At 42.6% G+C, this 16854-nt stretch overlaps 1 protein-coding gene across 1 annotated transcript in view; it reads left to right on the top strand.

Annotated features, from left to right (window-relative positions):
• Positions 1-1872: 1872 nt before the first annotated feature.
• The window catches only part of shank1 (SH3 and multiple ankyrin repeat domains 1), a gene marked incomplete at both ends in the record, with an annotated part of 64150 nt that continues 49168 nt past the window's right edge, over positions 1873-16854 (top strand). Inside the window, one exon of the mRNA XM_083932075.1 lies at positions 1873-2376. Within this exon, the coding sequence (XP_083788201.1) occupies positions 1873-2376 (504 nt within the window). The remainder of the gene's footprint in view (positions 2377-16854) is intronic.

The raw sequence follows: 16854 nt of genomic DNA on the forward strand, positions 1-16854 counted from the left end.
GTTTCTGCTCTCTTTGTTGATTGCTTGTGTGAATTTGAGCGCCCGTCTCTCTCACTATTTGTCATTCTGCTGTTCGGCTCAGTGCGGAGCTGTCCTGAATCTAGTGGTGCTGAAAATACTGAAACAAGCGCGCAGAGCCAACCAGGAGCCACCTGGGACGGATCTGTTATCTTGCTCAGCTTGTACTTGAATGCAGCGCTGCATCATTGATGCATCACTGACGCTCTGAAGTGGCTTCTCGGCTCTCTCAGGGGTGATGGCGAGAGCATAAAGAGTGCATAGGTTATCACATGAAGAGCTGTTGTCCATTACGAGAATCTGAGTAGAAGATGTGCAGTGACGAATAGTCTGCTGTGAAGAGTTAGACCGGCATTAGTTTTACTGAGGATGATGTTGGCTTTTTCAGGAACTGAGGAGTAGTTTTGGTTGAAGGAGACACTATTTTGGTTCTTCCAATTCCAATTTCAAGGAAGGTCTAAGCAGCTTTTATTGTACTGTAGTAATACTGTGTATTACAATACGAAATACACAGTACAATATGCTGGATGTTGCAAACGAATCACTGTTAGTTTATTTTTAGAGCTTCATCAGTAGTGAGGCCAGGTTTGTCCTGATGGAAGTGCTAGAAGAAAGGTCATGGCATCATTAAAATCAGAAGGTTAATCCTCCAGGGAGCAATTTGCTTAGTATTTCCTCCTCCAAGGAGCTCGGTTTGTTTGTTTGTTTGTTTGTTTGTTTGTTTGTCTGTCACCAGGATTACAGAAAAAAATTCTGGCCTGATTTCCATGTAATTTGTTGAAAAGGTGAAGCAGGGGCGAAGTAAGAACCTATTAAATTTTGGAGCAGATCTGAATGACAAATTATATTTCACTTTGGTTCACATTGCAACATAGGGCTTTCGTGCTGCATTCATGTGGTGTGGGAATAATTTGAAAAACGTGATCCCGACTGGGAAAACTCACACGCATTAACATTGTAAGACATGGTGATCCTCCCCTTTCTAGTTTGATATATTTCGGCTGAAGATGTCACTAAGAGGGCTTTCGAAGTAACCAAAATGGAAAGTGGAAAATTTGCCGGATGTACCCAGTGAATGTCATGGAAAATCCTCATCCAATAGATAAAAGTGGTAATTTTCCTGATGGTTGTGCTAATCTAAAGGTCAGGAGGTCACCAAAGTACACACCAAATTTGATGATCCCCAGTAACTGCCATAAAATGTGGACGTATAAATAGACGGATGGACAGAGAGAACAGCTGATGTCTTTATCCCTGGGACGCCAAAAATATCAACATCAAACGATGTCTTTTATATCCATCTTTCTTCCTCTCAGGTTTTATTCTCACTGTTATGATGTAAATAGGACTCTAATTCACACTCTCATGTGCAGTAGTGCCCTCCAAAGTAGTAGCAGTGCTCTCTTTATGAGCATATTTCAATATAGTGTAATACTAGCCGCTGTAGTATTATCGCCCAGGGTGAAATATTGATATATTTCAGGCGTCAGACACGGGGAGCTTCAGAGGGTTCAGTCATGTGGACCAGCACAGCAGGGTGTCTAAATGTCTGCTGAGAGTCTGGAAGCTGAAAATTAACTGCACAAGTGGGTTCATTTGTACATCAGGTGTGAATAGTATGTCATCATGCGGTCAGGGTTTGAAGTACTGCCTGTCTGTAACTGCAGCAGTCTGTTGCCATAGGGACCAGAGTTTGTTAAGAGCGTGGTGGTATGGAGGCCTGGAAGTTAGTGAAGAAACTTATCCTCCACTTATCCTTCTTCTTCTTTTGATCACGTCTTCTCTTTCCTTCTCACGTTGCAGTGTCTCTCTGGGAATGATGGTGTCGCCACTGGTGCCGCCCTCTCTGTCGCCATGACGATGCCCTTCAGCCCCCTGTCCAGCGACGAGGAGCAACAAAGGATGCTGGGAAATAATCGACATCTCTATCCAGGGGCAGAGGACGAGGAAGAGGAGGAGGAAGAGGAAGAGGAAGAAATGGATGAAGACGAGCGTGATGAGGAGCAGGAGGAGGGGGAGAACGGCGAGCTGGAGGGGGAAGAGGAGGACGAGGAGATGGTGGAGGAGGTCAGGCGAGGAGGCCTGCCGCGGGGGGGCAGGGGTGAGGGACACAGGCAGTCAGGTAAACAGGCCGGAAGACTGACTGGGGACAGACAGATACGGCCAGGAAACCCTGGACACACCACAAACCCCTATTCGTCCAATCCTGGGCCCACGCACCAACAGCCAGCCAATCACATACAGCAGCAGCAGCAGCAGAGGAGACTGAAGGAGCGCAGCACGGGCACAGTGCCATCTGAGGACGCCCACATTGCCATGATGGTGTTTCGTATCGGCATTCCAGACATAAAGCAAACGGTCAGTGCTGCACCCACCCACAAAACCTGCCAACAGCCTCATAGCAACAGCCCCTGATACGCTCACAAACACAGTTAACGCAGTCAACACACCATGATCAATTAAACTCTTAAAAAGTAGGTCAAGATGTGTGTCTTGTCATAAGAACAATAAAATGTGTTTGACCAGAGAATGGGTCACCTACTGTAAGCAATAGATATAGTAAAGATAAAATAGGATAAACTGACTTTGATAAGGTAAAAAGGCATAACACGCAACCTATGCATCATAATTTGCATCGTAATTTGCATCACTAGGCGTTGTCTTTAAAGACATTGTTTGACTTTTGGTGAAAAAAAATTTTTCACTTATTGGCTGAGTGTAATATGAGAAGATCAAAAGTTAGCTTAGCTTAGTTTAACACAAAGAGTGGAAACAGGGGGTAACAGGCTCTGTCCAAAGGTAACAAAATCCACCTACCAGAAACTCTAAAGTTCATTAATTAACACATTTTATCATGTGTGTTGTGCAAAACCCCACACTTTACTGTTTTATGGAGGCCTTACAGTATGTGCTGCAGAGGCAATGCTAGCTGTTTCCAGTCTTTGTGCTAAGCTACCTAGCTGCTTGGTGTAGCTTCATGCTTATTGCAGAGAATGGTGTTGATTTTCTCGAAAGAATTTGAGCGGTGAGAATTTCTGTTCCGCGGAGTCGTTCGTTCCTCCTGCTTCTTTGCTCAAAGCTGTTGAGCTGCTCCGCTCAATATCGCTCCGCAATCCACTAGATTTAACCCTGCTCCACTCAAGTCATTCCCAACAATGTATTTATCAGATGAACATCACTTGCTGTGAGGGAAGGCGGGGGGCTACGTCTAGCTGCATGTAGTGCTGCAATAATACAGACACAAGCTCGAGCATGGGGGAGATTTAGGCGAAAATCTGATCTGCGCTCCATCCGAAACCTTTATACACCAAGGGCGCGAAGGATGAACAGCGTGAAAATGTGAAGCGCTCGCCTGTGAATATTCATTCGGCCTGCCAGATCGGCTCAACAGTCAAAATTGTCTGGGGCTTTTATTGTGAAAGAGTGGATGTGGTGTGCGCTGCCTTGTCAAGGTTGACAGGATTAAAGTTTGCCGTTGTGTCGTTGTTTTCTAAACATCGTTCCTTTATTAGCAGTGCGAAAGATCAGAAAACTCTACCTTGTTTCGTAAAAAACAATCTGCGGTGTAATATTAACGTTCTGTGTGAAAAAACAATCAAATCAAGAGTTCTAAAAACCATAATGACTTGCAAAAAAATTGCACCAAGACAATGTCCCCGGTGTGTAAAGGCCTTAAAGAATATTAAAGTGTGTCCGAAAGTGTTGAACTATTCCTTCCACCCACATTGTGTTAAAACCTGCCTGAAGTGCTCAGGGGACCTCTGTTCGACGTCATTTTTGTGACCCTGCACAGGACGAGTGGCTATGAAAAATGGATGAGTGGATGGATTTCTTGTTAGAGTAAAAAAAGCCTCAGTCAAAAAGTCGGCCTGGGCGAAAAAAACACCCTGAAGGAAAAGCTTTAACTTTCACTTTAAAGATGTCACAACACAAGGAAGCCTCCATGACACTTTGAAAAGAGAGTGGCTCCACGCTGATACCATGCAGCATGAGCTCAGGGACGTGATGTTAGGCAGGAAGGATCCATGTTTTGTGTCCTGGGGCCCATCGTTTTCATAATCTGATCATATGTATGGTCACTTTAAAAACCTGCAATGTGCAGTGCTCTCCAGAAAACACTACTCCAAGTCTCCAAGGATGGGGCTTATTACATCGATTAGATTGGCTTTCTTTCTCTCTCTTTTTCTGCATCGCCGAGAGCTTAGCGCAAACGATCGTCAGCAAAGTGTCTGATCCGCAAGGGTTGAGAGAGGCTTTTCAAGGTGACCCGGCTCCGGAGAGAAAGAACAGTGAGATGGAGCCGAATCGCATACGGAGAGCAATGACGAGGAGAATATGTGGGCAAGGATTTGATTTTAAGAACACTACAAGCCAGAGAGGATTCAGAGAGAGCCAACAAGCGGGAAGTTGAATTGACGAGGGGAAGGACAACAGGGGGGGGGGGCATTGCCAAAGACCTTCCAAATGGGGCGATAAAGCATACTGTGAAAAAAGCCTTCTGCGGTGTGACTGGTTTTAAAGAGGGCTGACCAGAATCACGATAGAACGATCCGCCGTCACTCTCCATTTCCCACGTGCGTTCTTAACATTGCATCCGTGCAAAAGCTTCCATCAGAAGTGTGTCTAAATCGACAGCACGCTATTCTCCCACTCTTGGAAAAGAAAAGAAATTAGGCAGTCGCTAGATGCCAGCCGGTTGTTTTTGTTTTCCCCACTCCGTGTTCGTCTGATGAGAGATCTGTTTGAGTGAATCATCAGTGGGAACACAATTGTACTGATAATTGAATTATGAAGTGCAAGGGATGCAAAGGGACTGAGGCGGCATCCGAGTGTGTTTTTGTGCAGAAGAGAGAAAAAACAGACGAAGAGGAAGAAAAGGGAGGGACAGAGATAGAGAAGAGAGCTTGCATCTTTCGCTCAATGCCAGAATTCAGCTGAACCAGACTGCCTTTGTGTTCGACAAACAGAAGGCCGTTTGTTTTCAGAGGTGATCTGTCCTCTTTTTCTCCTCCTTTTTCTCGATCGAGGCTTCTGTGATGTGCAGGCTCTATAAATCATTAGCGAGAATGAAACTGCAAATTAAATGAATGTATTTGTGAGTGCCGGTGTGTATGCGTGTCCATATTTTTTATATTTACCATACCAGTGTACTATAAATGCCTCACTCATCGCTTCTTCCTCCCTCTTGCTGCTTGTGTGATTTATTATTGATCTGTGCATGGGTGTTTTCAGCAGTGTGTGTGTGTGTGTGTGTGTGTGTGTGTGGCTACACAAGTGTGCTTTTTAAATCCAACCATAAATAATTCATCACTCCCTATTTAATCTAACACATCGGCATCAAAGTTTAATTGTAAAAAGATGGATAAATGGGATTGCTTGGGAGGAGAATGCTCTCTCTAGCTTCAGAGACGTTTTCTTATTTGAACTCCAGACAATGTCAAACGTATCAGGTCCGGAAATTGTCTGAAGTTGCCCGTTCTCACGTGTCAGGCTATCCTCATTCACTGTTCGGGCATGAACGAGAAGTGATGCACTCATCAACGTATTTATTTCTGCAGAACTTACGTCCAAAGCAAAGAAGGAAATCAGGTCAGGTAGTATAAGAGCACCAGAATCTGTGTTGGGAGGAGGGTCGAGGAGGTGGATAGGTCCCAAAGCTACGATGGCACTGAGGTGCTAATCTCATCTCATCCAATATCATCTCATCTTCAGCCTCTTATCCGGGGTCGGGTCGAGGGGGCAGCAGCTCTAGCAGGGGACCCCAAACTTCCCTTTCCCGGGCCACATTAACCAACTCTAACTGGAGGATCTTGAGGCGTTCCCAGGCCAGTGTGGAGATACAGCAAATAGGGAAACACAACAACAAATCATTAAACACAACAACCAAATACAAAACAAAACTGCATTAACTTCTACCTGAAAAGGTAGGACCTATCTATCAGAGGATCCTCCTGACTGGACAGATGGACTGTCTGTCTTTTAAAGGCTCATTTCTGCTCCCACTTTGTGTGTAAATAGAGACGTACGTTATCAGCAGTCTAATCGTCCGTGCCCTCATGCTTTAATGCGTCTTTTACGTTGCAATGGACGTTGAGCAAAACATCCTCTAGAGGGCGACACTCAGATTCAAAAGTTACTCGGATAAAGTTTGTGATGAGAAAAATTCCCGACGAACGTGCACATATACGAACGAAATTTACGCAGAGTACAGACAGAAGGCTCCGTCCGTATCCGTATGTGAATCTAATGGAGAGCATAAATGAGCCTTAACAGAAAATGAGTGCTCACTCACTAGTCTGCTAGACCTCATCCCTTTATTCTGCGGCAGACAAAGTTGGTAAAGGATGTTTTTCCCTCACTGTGGGAAAAAATTGGACCAGCCGATCATGTTTTATGTATGCCCTGCATCAAAATAACTCATGATAAAGTATATAAGTGAAGTATAGTATAAGTAAAGAAAGTATCTCCGGAAGTAATCTTGTTTTCAAAAGCTTTTCCGTGTGTTTTTCACCTATCCTTCATGTTAAAAGACAGTCCGTCTGTCCAGTCAGGATCATCCTCTGATAGATAATGTTGTTGTGTTTTCCTATTTGCTGCTTTGATTTGCACTTCAGGGCCACCGTACGAAACACAGGACGTTCAAAATGGGACCGGTGTCTGTGACCTGGAAGTAGTAAACCAAACCACAACCTTTTTTCTAATGAGAACCAAAGTCGCTGTGTTGCCTGAACTTACTTTACTTAACTTTCACAGCATCAGATAGAACGTCGTATTTCCCTATGATATCACGCAAACCTGTTAATGAGAAAAGGTTGCACTTGCAGCACACAACAGGAGATTCATACTGTAAAATACTCATAATATTGAGAGGAGGGGTGCCTGGGTGGAGCGTCCAGAAGGGAGGACATGATGCGGATTACACTGTGAACATGTCCCGTTTATTATTTGGTCATAAACAACCGAGTCTCTTTCTGAATTTGTCTGACGATTTCGCCGTTGGTCTTTACAAAAAGAAGATCCTCAATCTTGTTATTTTTGTTGGCGTCTTCGTGTAAATCCCCCTTCTTCTTCACCTTCTGTATTTGTTTTCTTCCCGTTTTCACCCTGGCAACATGATAGAAGCATCACCACCAATTGGACATTACAAGGTCTGTTTTCATGAGTTCAGGGTTTCAGTGCATGTGTGAAAGAGGCTTTAGAGGGTGTTTGGAAGCAGAAAGAGGTACAGGGGGAGACAGTGGATAAAAGAAGATAAAGGTAAACGAAGGTAGACCAAGATAGAAGCAGATCAAAGTAGATCGATGCAGGAAGGAGGTAGATGAGAAATGCAGGTTGAAAAGAGATAATGGTCGATCGAAGAAGACAGAGCAACAGAGAGAGACAGACGGATGGTTAAAGTGAAGCCGACTGAAATAAATAAAGGTGGAGTGAGATTGAAGTACATAGAAATAGATGTAGCGAGAGCAGAGATAGTTTGTTTATTGAAAGGTGACTTTTCCCTCTGAACCCCAAGCTGTTTCTGCCGCTTTTTGTTTTTGGTCGCTGCCACATTTTTCCACTGCAATATAAAGTCCTGCACCTTTATGTGAACTCTTGTCACATCAATTCCCAGTCGGGTGCAAACAAGTGCAAAATGTCACGTTTGTTAAAGGACCTGGGTCGTGCAAATGGATTATCTTTGGCGAAATTTTAAATGAGATGTGTAGCCTAGAATGAAGAGATTTTCATGAAATGTCACCGTTTTCAACTTCAATTTAGTTACTTTTCCTGAGTGAAGCGTTCAGGGCAGATGATGCATTCAGAGACAATCGAAATCAAAGTTGAAAAAGTTTTTACAGTTTCTGAATATAACAAACAAAGGAAAAAGAAAAGAAAATATGCTTTTTATCTTAAGATTTAACACCCCTTAAAAAATATGTATGTTTTTGTCAGGCCCGGGCAGGAATGAGGACTCAGATGCGGAGGTTCGCGGATCAACACTGAATTTATTAACTTGACGACTGGGACGTGGCACAGGGAAAAAGCCACAAACAAAAAATCACTCCGTACAGGAGGAGAAAACAAAAGGCAAAGTTAACAAATAAATCTCAAAACAAGGAAAAAACAAAGTCACAAGAGAATTCAAAAAGGGAAAACTTACTTGGACAAAAATAAGGAATACAAAAACCCGAACGTGGAAACAAAGAACTCGAAAGCATGTACAAGACTGTGGGAAAAAACGCTGGATACATTCGACACAAGGTATGAAATAATCTGGCACTGAACAGGGGGGAAGACACAGACTTTTTACACATGAGGGAAGGGGAACCACAGGTGGAAACAACAATCGGGAATCAGGGAATGACGTCAGACCGGTGACACAAAAGGAAGAGCAAGTGACCGGGAACGAGAGGAGAGATTAAACAGGAAAATTCACAAGAGAAAAACCCAAAGACAGGACAGACCACACCGCACCTTCCAAATGGAATAAGTGAAAGAAATGATCCTCATAGACGTTCAGTACCCTTGAAATAAATGTGTAACATTTCTCAAAGTTGCTCATTTACTTTGTCAAGAAGAGTAACAGAAAATAATCAAGGCGCTCCTGGTCTGTCTGTCCCTGCTGTTTCAGATCATTTCACAAAAATAAAATACAAATATGGCGCCGCAGAAGCAGTTCAGTCATCGTGGGAGGACTGCTTCACCTCTCTCTCTCTCTCTCTCTCTCTCTCTCTCTCTCTCTCTCTCTCTCTCTCTCTCTCTCTCTCTCTCTCTCTCTCTCACCTTTTAACAGGAGAGATTTTAATGCAAATCATTCTGATCTTTGTGCTTAGCAAGAAGGTGGAAATGAAATAATGAATATGCATTTCTAAATGTTAAATCACAAGTGTTTTGCCTCACAACTGAAATGTTTTAGAAAAGTTCTTTGAATGCTCTGAAGTGTTTCATCATAGAAATTCAACCGTCTTAAAAAAAGGCAGAAATGATCCCATTCATCGGTCTACTCGTTCAGTATATCTCTCATCTATTTTGCAGTTTTGTTCTCGGTGTAGCTACATAAACGTATGCACTCAGACGTGCACATACACATTAACATATGAAAGCACCAAAACATGGCCTTACAAACTTCCTGCCAAGATGCACTGACTCAGTACAAATTGTCTTGCTCCCCAATGTCATGAGTAACAACCCACTAACGCTCTGACATTTACCGTCTCACTCACTCACTCACTCACTGTCCTCCTATCCTGAAACAACCTCTTTAGGCCATTTCTCTTTTGCATCCTTCTCATTCAGAGTAAAAAAAACCCTCTGATCTTTTTTTCCCCACTGGTTCTCCTCCTCCTCCTCCTCCTCCTTCTCCTCTCACTGGTGTTGGGTAATATCACTTTACGTTCCCAGTACATTAGGTCTGTTCTACATGTCAGCTAATTCACCCTCAATAAACTCTAATTGCTTGTTAATTGTGTTGTAATGAGACGAGGGAGTGACTGTAGCACGCAAATCCAAATCTTATGAATAGAGGGAGGAGTGACGTCAGAGCGCACACATGCCGTTAGTGCAGAGGATACACTTAAACACACACAAACACTGATAATTAGGGTGGTATCTGATTTGGTGTATACAGTCGTATGTCAGATGATCAGTGTTGTGCATCGCTGACATGATTCGATTGGATGCAGTTTAGTTACAGATTTATCTTCGCCAATTGACTTTGATACGGCAATTTGTGTTTTGGGTCCAGTGGGACTGCTGCACACCCAGCTGCTTTTATACCTAACTATATACCGTATTTGGGCCTGATATGGAAAAGAAGCTGAAAAAGACACATCAACTCATGATCTTTTTGGGCACTTAATTTCTGCCACAGACGTATTATAACCAATTATTTTGGCAAGGATCCCTCAATTATAGTCGGCGTGGAAAGTAACATTACATTAAACTAACAGTACTTTCACTTTTACTATTATTTATACATTTTCAATACTTGTTTATAATAAAAATAATAATGCTTTATTTTTTTAAATAGGGACAGTGCACATTAATGTACATATATATTTACATATCTCTGTAAACATGCCGGATTATAATGAAGCTGCTAATTTGCATCCGTGTGTAGAGAAAGATGTTATTATTTTTGTTTACTCAAATACTGTACTGTAAGTTCTGTGAGTTTGAGGTACTTGAGTGTTTCCAATTTATTCTATTTATACTTTTACTCAAATTACATTATTTAATCATTTTAGTTATTAGTTAGTTCACAGATTCAGATTAATAGGAATAAAAAATCCCTGCAGTATATAAAACAATTGCATTGAGCTCCACCTTTAAAGACTGCAACATCGAAGTGATAAACACACTAATTAATCAATAGTTATAATAAAATACATATATATATATATATGTGTGTGTGTGTGTGTGTATCTGAAAATGGGCCATTCTGCATAATGAGTAATTTAACTTTTGGTACTTTTGGTATATATTTTGATGCTGATACTTTTGTACTTTTCCGAACTTGTAACTGAATATTTCTACACTGTGGTTGTGCTACATTTACGAAGTAAAAGTTCTGAGTACTTCTTCAATAAAGAAGAAGAAAGTTGTGATAAAGATACAGCTGATATGTTACAAAGAAAAAAAAAGGCGGGAGAACATTTAACATTTGATGCTCCTGCCTGCTGACCTTTGTCCAGAGGTCTGTGTTTGCTCCTCTCTGCTGAAACCTTTGCACAGAGCCCTCAGAGGAAACTTCTGGTGATACGTCCTGCCCCCCTCAGTGGGACTTACCGTATTTTCTGCACTATAAGGCACACCCAAAAACAGTGCGCCTTATAATCCGGTGCACCTTATATATGGACCAATATTGAGCCACAACAGGTCTTGCAACTACGGTGAGCAGCCGCCGACTCTATTTTCCCCCGCAGAAGAAGTAACGCGCGGTGCATGTTGAGATATATGACTGCGCGAAGCGTGCAGTTTCATTTCCATTTGTGTGTTTGTGTAAAGAGCCCAAAATGGCTCCTGTTAAGAGACACGATTACGACACAGAGTTTACACTCAAGGCGATTAGTCACGCAGTAGAACACGGGAATAGAGCAGCAGCGAGAGAGTTTAACATTAACCAATCAATGGTGCGGAAGTGGAGGAAGCAACAAGACGACCTCCCCTGACTGTTTTGTTTACATTCCCTTTAGCGCAGCTTCATCTAATGGATGCCGAACGTAACCCCAGCCTCGACTGTAGCGTCTATTCTATGCGCCTTATAATGCGGTGCACCTTATATATGAAAAAAGTTTCAAAATAAGCCATTCATTCAAGGTGCGCCTTATAATGTGGTGCGCCTTATAGCGCAGAAAATACGGTACCTTTGCTGCTTCAAAGGTCTCTTCACAGAGCTGCACAAACCTACTGGGGAGGTCTCTCAAGGCACTGTCAGTTAACTTGGCACTGCTGGTGCTCTGACAGAGAGATCTGTGTAATCAGTGTGCTACATGTGTCAGGAGGAGATTTGGGCCACATGTGGAAAGTATCTGGGGTTTAGTAGTTATTTTTTTATAGGTCAGACAGAAACTCAGTGTGATTCTATCACCGTGTGCCGGTGAGACAGAGAGAGATCAGACGAAAGTTATTTTGCACTGTGACTGTTTTATCTTCTGAAGGTCGAGGCTCTTCTTCTTCAGAGTTTCTTCTTTTGGTGATGCAGGTCAAACAGTGTCATGGAAAGGAGCTACATTTGGTTTAAATGTTTTTTTAGATGTCTAAGTGATGGACAGTTGGTATTTAACAGCATTTCAATGATTGTTTAAGGGATAATGTAGAGCGAGTTGGTAAATGGTAAATGGACTTGTACTTATAAAGCGCCTTTCTAGTGTTCTGACTACTCAAGGCGCTTTTAGGGCGCGCTCACACTGTCCATCCGTACCGTGCCCCGTGCTTTAGGGTACTTGCTCCCCCCTCCAGGCCCGTTTGTACTCACACTACCTGGGCCTCGCCGAATGATTCTTGCTGCCTATACGTTATCACGGATGCGTCTCTTTGTTTACAAATCTTTCCATAGACCTCAGAGTTTTTGTGCGTCTTGTCGACTGTTTTTGAATATTTTCATGCGACCAAATATACAGTAAACACTCCACCTCCGCATCACACCAACGTGAACCTTTCACCGCCATTGTTTTAAATGTCCGCGCATGGTCCCTCCTTCTATTTTCTATGTCCCAACAAGCGCACATAAAATTACCTCAGAACCGCCGTAGACCTCGTGCTCGTGCTTGTGCTCGTAAACATGCGCACGCTCGTGCTCGTACATGTGCAAACGTGCTTTACAAAAGCCCACCTCTCCCAAACGGGCCGTGGACGGCAAGCGATACAGTTGCCCTCACACTGGTCAAATGAACTAGGCTTTACCCGCAAAACCTGTTTGGGCACGGTACGGATGGACAGTGTGAGTGCGCCCTTACACTACTGCCACATTCACCCTTTCACACAGACATTCATAATGATAACAGTGGACATCTACTTACCATCTAATTTAATCAGCCATTCACACCACATTTACACACCCATGCACAGTCGCCCCTTGGTCATTATTGTGAGTTCAATTATCAACAATCTTTCTACAGAATCACAGACTCCACTTTAGTACATTTTGCCAAAATACAGTTGTTTCAAAAGTGGTTTTATGGCTATAGTTCAACATGTTCCGGCGGCTTCACATTGACGTATTAGCCGCGTTTCCATTGACGTATTTTAATGCCGTTTCTAAAGTCTCCATTAGAAAAGCTTCAAGGAACAGCAAAAATGCAAAAAACCCTCCTCGACTGTGTATTAAAGTTTTTACCCTCGCTTTAGGTGTTTCTTCCATTTTTGAAATAGGGTTGATCAGCTATTTCCGCTCTCAGTGTCTTCTCAGATTTTCTCAGAACCTTATAACCTATAGATCTTCGTCCCCAGACAGCTTGAAACATGACTGATACCAGCTGACATAAAAGAACAATTAAAAAACGTGCAAATTTAAGAATTTGTGGCTGAGGATCTCTGCATTTTTCTATCCTAGATGCGGTGAGATGACGGAGTCAATCACAGCCATGCTGTTAAGTCTGATAGACCTTTTAAGTGGAATGCAACAGCCTCGGTCCTTGGTAAATCCCTGTCAGCTGATGTCATTCATACACACTGCAACAGGAAATAAACTTGGACACATTTTGAAGGTTTTTGAATGTTTTAAAAGTGAGATGGTTTTCAGCACCAGTCTCTGACCAAACTTTAGCTTATCCAATCCAAAACCAGTTGAGGAAAACACATAATTTGAATTTCATTTTCTGCGACATTTCAAAAGTTAAATGGAAACATCATTGAAATTCTTCTAAAACACTTCCAATTTCCACTTCATGTCTCCAACCAGCTCAGTGACAACTAGTGAGGCTGTTGAGGAGGATCTCAGAGTTGTCCCTGCTCGTCTCTGCTCTTCCTCTTCCACTGGTGGCTGATGGAAAAGACGCAGGTCCATTAACTCACTTGCGTGCACAGCGACTGCCAGATATGTGTATGGCAAGTTGCTGATATGATCCTGCCGCAGCAGCAGGGGGTCCAGGCAGTTTCGTTTGCAGCTCTATTAGATTGTCAAACACACGCACATGCAGTCAAGTTGGCATTTGCTTGTCGAGTGCATTAAACAGCGTGAAACAAATGAGTTTTTCTCCACAGTTTGACTTAAATCGTGCAAACTCCGAAGCACGAGCAGCTCAGCCCCTCAGGCAGGAACTTGCCCCACAAACCCTTTCACTTTGAAATACAGATACACGCAGGAACACATATATTTCAGTGCCTATTCTGAAGATATGTGAAGTTCTCCGGCGAGAAGACAGTTGTCCACCATTCTACAGCTCACCCACAGGTGAACACAAGGGTAGAGATAATAGAGAGTGAAGTACGGGAGGCGGAGAGGAGGGAGTGAGAGAAAGACAATGGAGAGAGAAAAAGGCTCAGCAAGGGACGACAGGAATGAATTTGCTCTCTTGAACTGCTGTAGAGAGGAAGAAAGGGGGTGGATGGAGTGTGTGAGAGAGAGTGAGAGTGAGATATGGAGAGGAAGTTGACTTAAATGTTGACATGGCTGGCGCTTGTATCTGTGTTTAGTTCAGGGGGGGGGGTATTTCCCCACAGATCTAATTAAAGGCTTCTAGTCCCCCTGCACTTGGCCTGCAGGAAAAAGGCCAGAGGGACAAAGATAGAGAGAGAGAGAGCTATAGACCCGAGGAAAGAGAGGAGCCACTCTTATTTCTGCATAGATAAGTGACAGAGCTGTTACAGAAAGAGGGAAAGAAGCAGGGAGGTGAAGATAGAGATAGGCAGGGGGAGATAAAGAGCAGCACGGACAGAGTGAGTGGGCGTATGCGAGTGGGAAAGTGTGATCACAGCTTCAGGAGACAAGACAGAATTTTTGGTCTGCATAATAAAAAACCACGAGAGAAACAGAAGGCCTGAAAGCAGCGTTAAGATTTTAATGTAAAACTGAAAATCATATGGTTTTTAAGTTGTGTAAAAGCTGTGTAATTTATATTTGACTAGTATCATCTTCAGTGGTGGAAGAAGTGTTTTTCTTCTGTTTCCGTCCACTAAAACATCTGACTCTGGCTATAGTGACTTGTGTCTGTGCAAGGTTTGTCACTAGAGACGTGTTTTCACATTCCTCCCCTGAAAGAGGAGATATCTCTGAAATTTCAGACTCAAACGTATCCGGGGAAAGCTTGTACGTCACTAATCTATGAACCAATCACTGTCAAATACGAGAAACAAGCTAACAAGCTAACAGAGTACAGGAACAAATGCTAACTAAACGTACTATTCTTATACGTCTGATAGTTAACGATTCTAGTGCACAACAGACTCCTCATCTGAGTCTGGGTCTGACTGACGCTTTTGGGTACAGAACGCTGAAAATGTACCGTATTGTCCCGATATAAGACGTCCCTGATTATAAGACGACCCTCCTTTTTTAGGAAGCATTTTCGGAAAAATACTTTTTGAAGATCAAATCCAAAAAACAAGTTTTTTCTCACAATCCAATGATTTCAAACCCATGGTTCCAATGAAAAAAAACAAAATTAGTTTTTCTTCTCAAACTAGAAATATTCCTCTTCAGGAACCTGTTAAATAAACATTCATTCATCTTCAACCGCTTGTCCCTGTCGGGGTCGCGGGGGGCTGGAGCCGATCCAAGCTGACATCGGGTTGTGTCGCCTCACAACCCTCTTATTGTGAGGCGACAGTGCTGACCACCACACCACCGTGTCGCCCCTTAAACAAACATGATCAGTCAAAATAACCGTTGGTCAACAAAAACAAAACCAAGTGATACCTCCTGCGTCTAATAGACCGGCTACGTAAATCTCCAACGTCAAGCCTCCCGTGTTTCTCGGCTGCTTGACTCTGCAGTGTTAATCACCATTATATCAAAACGGCATCATGAATCCTCCTCAGTTGCTGCTAACTTGACCGACTTTTGAGCCTCTTTTTTCGGGGCGATCACTGTGTCCCTCCACGTTTCAGGCCTCTGTCACAGTAAGCTAGTTGTCTCTGTAAACAGTGTTGTGATTGACGGCCTGTCATGAAAGGAACTGGTTTTAGATATTTTTGGCGCCATCTGCTATTGTGTATATTGGCATGTAACTCTCACCCTGTGACCCAGTGACTGTGTCTATAGAAGAACTTACTTGGCCTTTAAAATCTAGACCCCGAAAATACGACCACCACCCTTTTTCCGATGGATTTCCAGGAAAAAGACACCGTCTTACCACACTCTGCCATTGCAGATCACCAGTGCGTGACTCTGTAAGTCGCCCATCCGTCCAAGAGGCTCCACTGCCCTGTCTCCTGTCTGAAGCCGAAACAAACTCTACGGTTGATTCTCTCAGATGTGTAGAGTACCTGATTACATATTTCACCGATCAACTTCGGGCGAAATTTGTCACCATAGAGTCTAACGCGAGCACAAGCAGCGGTGGGCGGGGCCAGATCCAGAATTTCTTAGCGATGGAGAAACAGTAGATGTGCTTCCAACCTCTAGGTTTCTTTTCACTTTATGTGGGAAAACCATGTTAAACAAAATATTAATCACACAGTAGTTTTTATATTAAGTACTGTAAGCTAAATGTACTTAAAGTATTAAAAATAAAAGTACTTTTTATGTTGAAAAACGTCCCCTGTGGGTGTTGTTTTACTACTGTATATATTATATATTATATCACTGGATTACTATTAGTGAATGTGAGTAGTATTTTACTGTTGTTGCTGGTCAAGGTGCACTTAATTTTAACTACTGCATATATTCCTTGGCAATTTCATCTCCACCATATTTGATTTAATTTAAAAAATGTGCAGAGTACAATGCAAACTTTAGCTGTCAGATAAATATAACAAAGTAAAAAAAAGGCAGTATTTCATTATTACTGAAATGTTGTTGACTAGAAGTATAAGGTAGCATAAAATGAAATACTCAGGTAAAGCAAAAGTACCTCAAAACTGTAGCACAGTATTTGAGTAAATATATGTAGATCTGTTATCCTGGTTTCATATATCTAGATAAATAAACTTGTTTCTGCGGATGAAAACCAGGATAGTGTGGCGTATAAACCTCACTTTACCACATGCGCAGGTGCATCATCAACTCAAGTTAGTGGCAGTTTATCAGTAAAATAAAAATATGATGTTACAGGATGGAATGAATCATTTGACTGAACATAAATTGTGTTGTCGTTTTCCATTTCCCATGTTCCATCCATCCTGTGTAGTGGTGAACGCAGCAGAGTCACACACACCTGCTGCTCAGAAATGATCACAAACCTGGTCACTGTTGTA

Source organism: Echiichthys vipera (assembly GCF_963691815.1).
Source record: "Echiichthys vipera genome assembly, chromosome: 17".
NCBI classification, from domain to species: Eukaryota; Metazoa; Chordata; class Actinopteri; order Perciformes; family Trachinidae; genus Echiichthys; species Echiichthys vipera.